The sequence below is a fragment of the Asterias amurensis genome, chromosome 17 (genome assembly GCF_032118995.1).
Source record: "Asterias amurensis chromosome 17, ASM3211899v1".
Lineage (NCBI taxonomy): Eukaryota > Metazoa > Echinodermata > Asteroidea > Forcipulatida > Asteriidae > Asterias > Asterias amurensis.
Window position 1 is genome coordinate 17,017,773 of NC_092664.1, and position 14,275 is coordinate 17,032,047.

Genomic DNA, 14,275 nt, shown 5'->3' on the forward strand with positions numbered 1-14,275 from the left:
CGGGGACTACTCTTAAATTTGTAAATAATATAAGAACTGATTTTTTTAAACCTTAGTTAAATAACTGTTTATTCACATTCCACTCATCAAAACACATAAATTAGTGACAAAAGCTTTATTTTGAAAAATACCACTTCCAGGTGACTTTAAATTACTTCATTATCATTATGTTTAACAACTTGGACCGAGCACCTCTGGGTCAAAAGAATTACAGATTTATTTTAAACACATGTCATGACACGGCGAAACGCGCGGATACGAGGGTGGGTTTTCCCGTTATTTTCTCCCGACTCCGATGACCGATTGAGCCTAAATTTTCACAGTTTTGTTATAGAAGTTGTGATACACGAATAGTGTGGGCCTTGGGCAATACTGTTAACCGAAAGGGTCCAATGGCTTTAAGTCATGTTTGACGCCTTGGATCGGGCACCACTAGGGCGGGAGATGTTAAGGATGTTCCAAACGATACATAATTAGTATGCTTAGCCCGGTTTTGGGTTCCAGTATTTTCTTATTTTATGTAAATAACATTATATGCGTTAAAGGAACACGTTGCCTTGGATCGGACGAGTTGGTCTATAAAAAGCGTTTGTAACCGTTTGTTATGAAATACATAATGGTTAGAAGATGTTGTAAGAGTAGAATAAAATGATCCACACAAATTTGCCTCGAAATTGCGTGGTTTTCCTTTTACTTTACGAACTAACACGGTCGGCCATTTTTGGGAGTCATAAAAAACAGGATCTAAATGGAACAGCTGAAAATAAAAACCATGTCGAAATATACCATTGTTATTCAATAGAGACGTATTGTAGTCACTTTGGTTGGGGAGTGAGGAAACTAGTAAAACACACACATAAATCACAGTGCTGGCTGGGACATAATGTTATGCACCTGGCAAATCTATGCATGGATATTCTTTAAAAGACTTTGTTTGTTTGTAAAGATTCACATGGTTCGTTGAATATAAGGGGGTTGGTAATGTTGTGGCGACAACAACCTTTTTATCCTTTTGTCAACCATCATATAAGAATGTAACTTCACGGCTCATGGTTGCACTTTGGTATTGTCACTTTTCAACTCGGCTCTACGTGCTGTCTGGTACCTTCCATACATACATTTTGTTGTGAAGATTTTAATTGTGTAAAGGCGTATAGTTTGATGAATAATATGACGAAAACAAACTTTTATCCGTTTGAACTGAATTCATGATTTATTGTCTCAATCTTCTCACGTAGTTATTTAGTAGGGTCAAAACCTATTTTGCAGGTACATGTACACCATGTAGTGGTAGTTGGACGCAGTTTGCTAACAGCCATTAACCTTTTTTAAATAAAATCAGTAAATTAATAATATTGCTTGTTACATAAAATAAAATTGAAGAGGATGCCTTAATTGACTAATACAATCGGAGTTGGACGAGGTGTAGACTTGATTCAAGTCTTAGATTGTGGTTATTCTTCTGCATCCCAGGCACAAAAAAACGCCCCACATTATTAGCGATCACGCGGGCCCTAACTCGCAATCTCAATTTGCAACGTGTGCAGGCTGTGTATAAGTAAACTGTAAGTCGACTTGGTAAGATAAATTCTGTTGTTAAGTCAACTGATAGTTTTGAATAAGTCGACTTAGCAAAATAATATGTCGGTTAGTAACTGGTTCCACGAAATAAGTCGTCTTGATGAGATAACGTATGTCGGTAACTCAATATGTTGGATGGCACTCCTGGAGCTCCGTAGGTGACCTTTTGCACGTCAAAACTTATCAATGGAAAATCACGCCATGTGCACGCACATGGCACTGGCGTATAATGTGTAAACAAGTCTGAACAAGCTATAGCCGCGAGGGGTATGCTGCGTTGGGCATAAACACTTAGGCCAAGAAAATATACAAATGCTTACTTTTGAACCGTAAGACAAGGTCAAAATGGGATTATGTCTGCGAGGCGTATACGGAGTTTTGAATGATGATTCCGATGATGTATTGATTGTAAGAATCCCTTGTGTAGATCAGAAGTTATGATTTTATATTAATAAAAAACTTTGAATGACCATCATTCAATAACGGTGCACGTCATCATGACGTAACTTAAACGGTTTCCTCTCCTAATAAATACCTATCTATGTGTGAAGTTTCAAGTTCATACGGGTTTGGAAAAGGTGCTTTTGTTAGCGGACAAGGTATTTTTGAGTTGGCCGAACAAACTTAAAAATACACTAGAAATTGAGAGTTTGTGTACAAACTCAGGGTGTTCGGGTGAATGGTCAAATGAGGTCACGTTGTGTACAACATTTGTAGAACATTACAAGAGGTTTCATGTAGTGAAAGAATCTTGTACGTAGCGTTTGTGGTTCTCAAGATATGAATTTTTCAATTATTTACCGTTTATTTAACGTAATGACGTCATCATTCCAAAAAAGTTGCGGGTTCATCTACTCATGAAGGTTCATGTTTATGATAAGTTTCAAGTTCATAGTAGTTTAACATTTTGTTCAAAATCGCACGAAGAAAGATGAGGCGAATCCCAGCGTAGTGGAATTTGAATTACGCGCGCCTTCAACGGAGTCTGCATGTGTATACACAACCCGTAATGCCCACAGCCACGCAGTGCTGTATTGTCGTAGAGCATGGATACAATGTAGGCCTACATGAACTACACGCACACACACCCACACACCCACAATACAATAGTAGCATTCACATACATGAATGGTGATACTATCTGGTTTCTACGCGTAATGAATGGAGGTCAACACAAACGCGCGCTTTTACGACCAGAAGGCAAAATTCAACTGGCATTATGTTTGTGCAAAAGTTTGAGCAGGATAACTGATCTTCAAACTGATATTCAAATTTTGCGAATATGATATATAGTTCTTGAGATATGAACTTTTGAAATTTTGAACTTCCGGTTTCAACCGGAAGTATAAGTCACATGAGGTCACGTTGTGCACGACTTTTGTAGCTAATTACAAGACCTTTTATATGCACCAAATATCTTGTGTGTGGCATTTGTAGTTCTCAAGATATGAACTCTCCAATTTTTAGCGTTTATTTGAACGTAATGACGTCATCAATGACGTCATCATTCCAAAAATGTTGCTGTTTCGTCTACTCATTAAGATCAATATATATGGTAAGTTTCAGGTTCATACAAGCTTTAGTTTTTGCGAAAATCGCGCGAGAACGTTCGAGGAGAAGAACACGCAGAAAAACTAGAAATTGAGAGTTTGTGTACAAACTCAGGGTGTTCGGGTGAATGGTCAAATGAGGTCACGTTGTGTACAACATACAAGAGGTTTCATGTAGTGAAAGAATCTTGTACGTAGCGTTTGTGGTTCTCAAGATATGAATTTTTCAATTATTTACCGTTTATTTAACGTAATGACGTCATCAATGACGTCATTATTCCAAAAAAGTTGCGGGTTCATCTACTCATGAAGGTTCATGTTTATGATAAGTTTCAAGTTCATAGTAGTTTAACATTTTGTTCAAAATCGCACGAAGAAAGATGAGGCGAATCCCAGCGTAGTGGAATTTGAATTACGCGCGCCTTCAACGGAGTCTGCATGTGTATACACAACCCGTAATGCCCACAGCCACGCAGTGCTGTATTGTCGTAGAGCATGGATACAATGTAGGCCTACATGAACTACACGCACACACACCCACACACCCACAATACAATAGTAGCATTCACATACATGAATGGCGATACTATCTGGTTTCTACGCGTAATGAATGGAGGTCAACACAAACGCGCGCTTTTACGACCAGAAGGCAAAATTCAACTGGCATTATGTTTGTGCAAAAGTTTGAGCAGGATAACTGATCTTCAAACTGATATTCAAATTTTGCGAATATGATATATAGTTCTTGAGATATGAACTTTTGAAATTTTGTACTTCCGGTTTCAACCGGAAGTAAAAGTCACATGAGGTCACGTTGTGCACGACTTTTGTAGCTAATTACAAGACCTTTTATATGCACCAAATATCTTGTGTGTGGCATTTGTAGTTCTCAAGATATGAACTCTCCAATTTTTAGCGTTTTTTTGAACGTAATGACGTCATCAATGACGTCATCATTCCAAAAATGTTGCTGTTTCGTCTACTCATTAAGATCAATATATATGGTAAGTTTCAGGTTCATACAAGCTTTAGTTTTTGCGAAAATCGCGCGAGAACGTTCGAGGAGAAGAACACGAAGAAAAAAACTAGAAATTGAGAGTTTGTGTACAAACTCAGGGTGTTCGGGTGAATGGTCAAACTAGGTCACGTTGTGTACAACATTTGTAGAACATTACAAGAGGTTTCATGTATGAAAGAATCTTGTACGTAGCGTTTGTGGTTCTCAAGATATGAATTTTTCAATTATTTACCGTTTATTTAACGTAATGACGTCATCGATGACGTCATCATTCCAAAAAAGTTGCGGGTTCATCTACTCATGAAGGTTCATGTTTATGATAAGTTTCAAGTTCATAGTAGTTTAACATTTTGTTCAAAATCGCACGAAGAAAGATGAGGCGAATCCCAGCGTAGTGGAATTTGAATTACGCGCGCCTTCAACGGAGTCTGCATGTGTATACACAACCCGTAATGCCCACAGCCACGCAGTGCTGTTTTGTCGTAGAGCATGGATACAATGTAGGCCTACATGAACTACACGCACACACACCCACACACCCACAATACAATAGTAGCATTCACATACATGAATGGCGATACTATCTGGTTTCTACGCGTAATGAATGGAGGTCAACACAAACGCGCGCTTTTACGACCAGAAGGCAAAATTCAACTGCCATTATGTTTGTGCAAAAGTTTGAGCAGGATAACTGATCTTCAAACTGATATTCAAATTTTGCGAATGTGATATATAGTTCTTGAGATATGAACTTTTGAAATTTTGAACTTCCGTTTTCAACCGGAAGTAAAAGTCACATGAGGTCACGTTGTGCACGACTTTTGTAGCTAATTACAAGACCTTTTATATGCACCAAATATCTTGTGTGTGGCATTTGTAGTTCTCAAGATATGAACTCTCCAATTTTTAGCGTTTTTTTGAACCGAATGACGTCATCAATGACGTCATCATTCCAAAAATGTTGCTGTTTCGTCTACTCATTAAGATCAATATATATGGTTAGTTTCAGGTTCATACAAGCTTTAGTTTTTGCGAAAATCGCGCGAGAACGTTCGAGGAGAAGAACACGCAGAAAAAAAAAAACAAAAACTAGAAATTGAGAGTTTGTGTACAAACTCAGGGTGTTCGGGTGAATGGTCAAATGAGGTCACGTTGTGTACAACATTTGTAGAACATTACAAGAGGTTTCATGTAGTGAAAGAATCTTGTACGTAGCGTTTGTGGTTCTCAAGATATGAATTTTTCAATTATTTACCGTTTATTTAACTTAATGACGTCATCGATGATGTCATCATTCCAAAAAAAGTTTTGGTTTCGTCTGCACACTAAGGTTTATGTTCATGGTAAGTTTCAAGTTCATACAAGCGTTAGTTTTGTTCAACAAGTTCATAGTAGTTTAACATTTTGTTCAAAATCGCACGAAGAAAGATGAGGCGAATCCCAGCGTAGTGGAATTTGAATTACGCGCGCCTTCAACGGAGTCTGCATGTGTAACACAACCCGTAATGCCCACAGCCACGCAGTGCTGTTTTGTCGTAGAGCATGGATACAATGTAGGCCTACATGAACTACACGCACACACACCCACACACCCACAATACAATAGTAGCATTCACATACATGAATGGCGATACTATCTGGTTTCTACGCGTAATGAATGGAGGTCAACACAAACGCGCACTTTTACGACCAGAAGGCAAAATTCAACTGGCATTATGTTTGTGCAAAAGTTTGAGCAGGATAACTGATCTTCAAACTGATATTCAAATTTTGCGAATATGATATATAGTTCTTGAGATATGAACTTTTGAAATTTTGAACTTCCTGTTTCAACCGGAAGTAAAAGTCACATGAGGTCACGTTGTGCACGACTTTTGTAGCTAATTACAAGACCTTTTATATGCACCAAATATCTTGTGTGTGGCATTTGTAGTTCTCAAGATATGAACTCTCCAATTTTTAGCGTTTTTTTGAACGTAATGACGTCATCAATGACGTCATCATTCCAAAAATGTTGCTGTTTCGTCTACTCATTAAGATCAATATATATGGTAAGTTTCAGGTTCATACAAGCTTTAGTTTTTGCGAAAATCGCGCGAGAACGTTCGAGGAGAAGAACACGCAGAAAAAAAAAAAAAAAAAAAAACAGAACAATAACAATAGTTGTTCGGCTTGTGGCCGAACACCTAAAAAAACTAGAAATTGAGAGTTTGTGTACAAACTCAGGGTGTTCGGGTGAATGGTCAATTGAGGTCACGTTGTGTACAACATTTGTAGAACATTACAAGAGGTTTCATGTAGTGAAAGAATCTTGTACGTAGCGTTTGTGGTTCTCAAGATATGAATTTTTCAATTATTTACCGTTTATTTAACGTAATGACGTCATCAATGACGTCATCATTCCAAAAAAGTTGCGGGTTCATCTACTCATGAAGGTTCATGTTTATGATAAGTTTCAAGTTCATAGTAGTTTAACATTTTGTTCAAAATCGCACGAAGAAAGATGAGGCGAATCCCAGCGTAGTGGAATTTGAATTACGCGCGCCTTCAACGGAGTCTGCATGTGTATACACAACCCGTAATGCCCACAGCCACGCAGTGCTGTTTTGTCGTAGAGCATGGATACAATGTAGGCCTACATGAACTACACGCACACACACCCACACACCCACAATACAATAGTAGCATTCACATACATGAATGGCGATACTATCTGGTTTCTACGCGTAATGAATGGAGGTCAACACAAACGCGCGCTTTTACGACCAGAAGGCAAAATTCAACTGGCATTATGTTTGTGCAAAAGTTTGAGCAGGATAACTGATCTTCAAACTGATATTCAAATTTTGCGAATATGATATATAGTTCTTGAGATATGAACTTTTGAAATTTTGAACTTCCGATTTCAACCGGAAGTAAAAGTCACATGAGGTCACGTTGTGCACGACTTTTGTAGCTAATTGCAAGACCTTTTATATGCACCAAATATCTTGTGTGTGGCATTTGTAGTTCTCAAGATATGAACTCTCCAATTTTTAGCGTTTTTTTGAACGTAATGACGTCATCAATGACGTCATCATTCCAAAAATGTTGCTGTTTCGTCTACTCATTAAGATCAATATATATGGTAAGTTTCAGGTTCATACAAGCTTTAGTTTTTGCGAAAATCGCGCGAGAACGTTCGAGGAGAAGAACACGCAGAAAAAAAAAAAAAAAAAAAAAAAAAAAAAAAAAAAAAAAACAGAACAATAACAATAGTTGTTCGGCTGGTGGCCGAACACCTAAAAAAAAAAAAAAAACAGAACAATAACAATAGTTGTTCGGCTGGTGGCCGAACACCTAAAAAAAAAGAAAAAAAAAAAAAAAAAACAGAACAATAACAATAGTTGTTCGGCTGGTGGCCGAACACCTAAAAAAAAAAAACTAGAAATTGAGAGTTTGTGTACAAACTCAGGGTGTTCGGGTGAATGGTCAAATGAGGTCACGTTGTGTACAACATTTGTAGAACATTACAAGAGGTTTCATGTAGTGAAAGAATCTTGTACGTAGCGTTTGTGGTTCTCAAGATATGAATTTTTCAATTATTTACCGTTTATTTAACGTAATAACGTCATCGATGACGTTATCATTCCAAAAAAGTTGCGGGTTCATCTACTCATGAAGGTTCATGTTTATGATAAGTTTCAAGTTCATAGTAGTTTAACATTTTGTTCAAAATCGCACGAAGAAAGATGAGGCGAATCCCAGCGTAGTGGAATTTGAATTACGCGCGCCTTCAACGGAGTCTGCATGTGTATACACAACCCGTAATGCCCACAGCCACGCAGTGCTGTTTTGTCGTAGAGCATGGATGCAATGTAGGCCTACATGAACTACACGCACACACACCCACACACCCACAATACAATAGTAGCATTCACATACATGAATGGCGATACTATCTGGTTTCTACGCGTAATGAATGGAGGTCAACACAAACGCGCGCTTTTACGACCAGAAGGCAAAATTCAACTGGCATTATGTTTGTGCAAAAGTTTGAGCAGGATAACTGATCTTCAAACTGATATTCAAATTTTGCGAATATGATATATAGTTCTTGAGATATGAACTTTTGAAATTTTGAACTTCCGGTTTCAACCGGAAGTAAAAGTCACATGAGGTCACGTTGTGCACGACTTTTGTAGCTAATTACAAGACCTTTTATATGCACCAAATATCTTGTGTGTGGCATTTGTAGTTCTCAAGATATGAACTCTCCAATTTTTAGCGTTTTTTTGAACGTAATGACATCATCAATGACGTCATCATTCCAAAAATGTTGCTGTTTCGTCTACTTATTAAGATCAATATATATGGCAAGTTTCAGGTTCATACAAGCTTTAGTTTTTGCGAAAATCGCGCGAGAACGTTCGAGGAGAAGAACACGCAGAAAAAAAAAAAAAAAAAAAAAAAAAAAAAAAAAACAGAACAATAACAATAGTTGTTCGGCTGGTGGCCGAACACCTAAAAAAAAAAAAAACAGAACAATAACAATAGTTGTTCGGCTTGTGGCCGAACACCTAAAAAAAAACAGAACAATAACAATAGTTGTTCGGCTTGTGGCCGAACACCTAAAAAAAAAAAAAAAAACAGAACAATAACAATAGTTGTTCGGCTGGTGGCCGAACACCTAAAAAAAAACAGAACAATAACAATAGTTGTTCGGCTTGTGGCCGAACACCTAAAAAAACAGAACAATAACAATAGTTGTTCGGCTGGTGGCCGAACACCTAAAAAAAAAAAAAAAAAAAACAGAACAATAACAATAGTTGTTCGGCTGGTGGCCGAACACCTAAAAAAAAAAAAAAAAAAAAACAGAACAATAACAATAGTTGTTCGGCTGGTGGCCGAACACCTAAAAAAAAAAACAAACAGAACAATAACAATAGTTGTTCGGCTGGTGGCCGAACACCTAAAAAAACAGAACAATAACAATAGTTGTTCGGCTGGTGGCCGAACACCTAAATAGTTGTTCGGCTGGTGGCCGAACACCTAAAAAAAAAAAAAAAAAAAAAAAACAGAACAATAACAATAGTTGTTCGGCTGGTGGCCGAACACCTGTGGCCGAACACCTAAATTAATAGACTTCAACATCTTCAGAATTGGGCTGCCAAAGTAATATTTTGTGCGTCTAAACATGATCATGCAACTCCTTTTCTCAAAAAGCTACATTGGCTCCCGGTGAAAGAGCGCATTCAATTCAAAATATTGGTGCATGTGTATAAATGCTTAAATGGACTTGCACCAGCATATCTTTTATCTTGTTTTTCTTTTCACATTCAAACTAGGGCTGGGCTTCGCTCAGCATCAGACAAAACCCGTCTTGCTGAAAATAAACCGAGCAGCAAATCTCTTCAATCCGCTGCATCTAAATCATTTTCCTTAGCCGCTCCAGGACTGTGGAACCATCTTCCCATCACAATACGCACCTCAATTTCACTGCCTATTTTCAAGAAAGCACTTAAAAAACATCTTTTTCCTTAGTGTCTGTTTATTGCTTTATTATTCATTTGTTGTATTATCTGCATTGCTATTGTTCGTTTAAAGCGCTGTGGTCTAAATGAAATGGCGCTATATAAAAACCCATTGTATTGTATATTGTATTGTATTGTATACATAGATTCTCTTGTGAATTATGTATTGTGTATGATTCATGGTTCGCTGAATACTGTGGCTGCAACAGACTTTTATAATTTTGAACTGAATGCATTATTTATTATCTCAGTTCTTGTTACAGCTATAGTGAGGTCAAGGCTTGAGGCAGGTAACAATATTTTGCCAAACACCTTGTAGTTTTTGTTGGAAGCAGTTTGCGAACAGCCATGTCTGTTACCCTTTGAAATAAAATCGGAAAATTAATAAGTTTGCTGATGTTGCACAAAAGTAAATTGAAGATGATGCCTGAATTTATATATACAATCAGAGTTGGACTCTAGACTGACGTGTTGGAATCCACAATACATTAAAGTGGTTCAATAGGTAGAGCAATTCCAATACTTATGCTGATGTTCTCATGATGTCAGCATCAACAGGAAGCTCCAACAACTTTGTCCTCTCCTGCTTTCAAAAACACCAACATGATTTACATACGACGTGCTGTACACAGACTACGTTTGTACAGCTTTCATGAAGATACAATGATCTTGTTAATTGAATGTTAGTTACTTGTAAAACACGTTGTTAACCAAATTGGTACAGATGTGTATGAGTTAACACAGTCCACTTTGCAATTTATCTCGGGAAGTCGACATCCCAAAAGTTGGATTTTGTTGTTGAAATGGTTTTACTGTCGTATAATAATCAAACCTCCGATTATTGGTTTAGTGTGGTTTCACACAGGGTTTCAACGGGTAAACTCAATACGACTCTACAGATGCACACAAAACAGTTGTTCTGACTTACTACTGTTCTAAGACTTTATTCAAATAGACTCAAACTGATACAGACCTGACTTGGATCTGAACTAGAAACGCAGACGATATTCAAAACAACGTAATATAGAAAACAAACTCGAATAGAAAACAGACCTTAGTGCAAAAACAGTTTAGAAAACAGACCCCTGTAAATAGAGAGTAAAATGGAAAACAAGGGTTTAGAATACACATCATTATTACATTATCATAAACTGAGCTAAACACAGTACACCAGTAGTTCAAAGGTCACTTTGTGAACAACCTTCACTGAGAATCAAAACAAACCATAAAACTGTCACTTTTACTTATACATGACAAATTACTACAATGTTGGATAGCTGTTAGAGCTTTGTCCTTGTCCTCAAAATCCAGGACTCACATATGGATTTATGCATTACTACATGCACAAGGCCAACATAAAAAAACATTGTGATGCTAATACTTACAACTCTTTGAACTATGGTGCAGTGTGATACAATAAACCTTAACAACATTATTACCACAAAATAAAGCAATTTGATTTAACAAATCTCAATTAAAACCATTTCTCTCAAAGTAGAGTTTAACTGTAACCCACTTTAAATTAGAAGAAATGCAAGACAAAAATATGAAAAAATCAAGTTAATACAAGAAGTTAGAAGCTAACCTAAACACTTTCAGCCAATGCTTCTCGCTTAACACATCATCATAGGCACGACCATGCTCAGGCTGATATGGAAGCTATATAAGAATAAAATGGAGTAACTCTCAATACAATTGAAGCGTGAGACAACAAAACAATCAGTTCCACATCAGTAAAACCTAACATTGTTTCTCCTTATTGTAAGAAAGGTTAACATAAACTCAGTCACAATATTCTAGATATTTGGATTGAACACAAGTTTCTTGAGGAAGTGTTATATTTGTACTAGAGTTAACTCACATTTAAACACAAGAAATACAACAAAATCAGTACAATAAAATATCGACTCCAAAATAACTAACTGTTAAAACTACAACTTAAAAACATCTAAGATCAAAACTCACCCTGAGCTATCATGGCTATGATGACCAAAATCTTCCATCTCACAGGTTTCAATTCACCACTGTGCTCGTCAATTCAGAATGACTCCTGCTCCTCTGTGCATCGCCTTTTAAACCCCTAACTTTACTAGTCACTGACGCTAGACCAATCTTCAATTGGTTAGTTTGAAAGTTCACTGAATATGTATACAAGTAAGTTTGAATTGGGTTTTTGCCATTGGTCACTACTAATCGCTGACAGAGGAATTTCTCCTTGTATCAATTTACCTCAACTTGACCCACAAAGTCACTGTAAAGGCCATGGCTCAGGACTAGCAGTCCTTGAGGGACACTAAACCTTTCCAATCAACCAAGAGAATGTATAGCAATAAGGAAGTGGGTTTTCTCTGAAAACTCCCTTAAAACAATGAGTTTACATAGAAATTGCTCTAATAAGCTTGTCACTCCTTATTTCCATGCATTTAAGTCACCCTGGTGGGAACATAAGGAAAAAGTCTCTAAGTAGTGTGTTTGTTTAGAAATCAATATGATTAACTTGCCTTCAGGTGGTCACTTTGTATTAGAATATTATATATTTATGTTACCCTTGTGGAAACATGTGGATACAATGTATAATAACTTTTGGACAGCAGTTTTTGTACTCTTTTTGTGAGGATTTTGGATGAAGTTCTGAAATGAACTTCATCTTTAAAGCAAGGATTTAGTAATTCTATAAAATATATTGAGGGTAAATTCCATTTCCCGACATTACTTTTAAAGATTTTGTTAATTGTAGCTAACAAGACGTTGTGCAGGTTTTGTTAAAAGTCGCTCATGTGTGACACAACTCATTAATATACCTACAACAGGTAACAAAGTTTTGATAAACCCTGGCCGCCCAAAATGTGTGATGTCTCCAGCAATTTTGAACAAGAGTAAAGCGTGCACAAACTTAAAACTTACTAAGTACATAGGCAATAGTGAGTAGATGAAACCGCCGTCATTGTTGACGTCATTGATGACGTCATGGCAAGGTTTTTAAAGTTGAAAAATGACATTTGCTTTTAGCTGTATCTCAACAAACATTAAAGCTTTGATGTTCATACTTGGGCAACGGAAAGATAAAGACTTGGGCAACATTTGAAAACTTAACGCTAAAGTCGTCTGACCTTAACTTCCGGGTCGTTACCCTGGGTCAGAGTTCGCCTTCGTGTTTTTTTTCATCAAAAAACAACTGTTCAGCTTTTAAACAAAAGCAAAGCTTGTACAAACTTAAAACTTACTATGTACATAGGCAATAGTGAGTAGATGAAACCGCCACTTTTTGGGGAATGATGACGTCATTGATGACGTCACGACAAGGTTTTTAATGTTGAAAAATGACCATTTGCTTGTTGCTGTATCCCAACAAATATAAAAGCTATGATGTTCATATTTTGGCATCGGATAGATAAAGACTTGGGCAACATTTGAAAACTTAACGCTAAAATCGTCTGACCTTAACTTCCGGGTCGTTACCCTGGGTCAGAGTCCGCCTTCGTATTTTATTCATCGAAAAAAAAACTTTTCAGCTTTTAAACACAAGTAAAGCTTTTCGTTGAAAATTACTTCTTTCTCGAAAAGTACTCCACTTCAGAGGGGGAGCCGTTTCTCACAATGTTTTATACTACCAATCTCTCCCCGTTGCTTGTTACCAAGTAAGGTTTTATGCTAATAATTTGTTTGAGTAATAACTAAGCTCTGTGAAATTGGGCCGAGATTATACGGCTGGATATGGTAAAGCGACAGAACGTCAACCCGGAAGATGCAGGTTCAAGGGGAGCAGAGGGCCTGCCATTACTTTTATATAGCTCTATGGGGCCTGCACAACTCTTATTTGTAAAACCCAAATAGTTTTTTTTTCCTAAGAATGTCAGTGGCCACAGAGAAACTTGTGGCTCTGCTATAACATCGAGAGGAAAGAAAATTACTTATTGATATTTCCCCGTCACAGACAGGAAACATTTATTTCATACTGATTCATAAATACTCATATGAGATAAGAGATATAACATAGGCCTACAAAGAAAAAGCAACTAGTTAATAAATAAATACATGTATCACACTATTCGATTTACTGAAAATTCATTTACATGTACCTGAGTCAATATGTAGGAAAAAGTGAAGCAAACAATGTTACTTACCATAATGGTCCAACAAATAAATGCCACACATAAACCAACCACAACTCTAAAAACCTGGCGTCCATACATGTAGTTTGCTATCATAGTGGTTCATAAAACTGCCTGCTGCAGTCAGTAGTGTCTATAGGCCCTATGTGATGGCGCCCCGTGTGCACACTCCACGACGTGCTCTGTTGGTCTAACTCAACATATAGACCGGTTCGGGTTCAACTTTTGTGCGTCTGAACGCAAAAAAAGTTAGACCGGATCGGGTTTAAACCCCAAAACTTAAACTGTCCAGCGAGGCGGTCTAAGTCTAATATTAAGATAACTCTTGTATGGCACGCCAAAGTGGAATTTATTCAACACTGCACGGAATTTGCGTCAACATAAAAAATATATCACAACATAACATTACTGTTATACATTTAACCGAATTAGTGGCAACAAATTTAAATTGTGTCAACATGATGGAAAACATGGTTCAACATTACAAATATCCTTCTACCC

The 14,275-nt window shown here is 37.2% G+C and overlaps 1 protein-coding gene across 1 annotated transcript in view; it reads right to left on the reverse strand.

Annotated features, from left to right (window-relative positions):
- The window catches only part of LOC139949764 (NXPE family member 1-like), a 46,071-nt gene extending 32,031 nt beyond the window's left edge, over positions 1-14,040 (reverse strand). The window contains exon 1 of the mRNA XM_071948299.1: positions 13,787-14,040. Within this exon, the coding sequence (XP_071804400.1) occupies positions 13,787-13,870 (84 nt within the window). The 5' untranslated portion in view covers positions 13,871-14,040. The remainder of the gene's footprint in view (positions 1-13,786) is intronic.
- Positions 14,041-14,275: the final 235 nt, after the last annotated feature.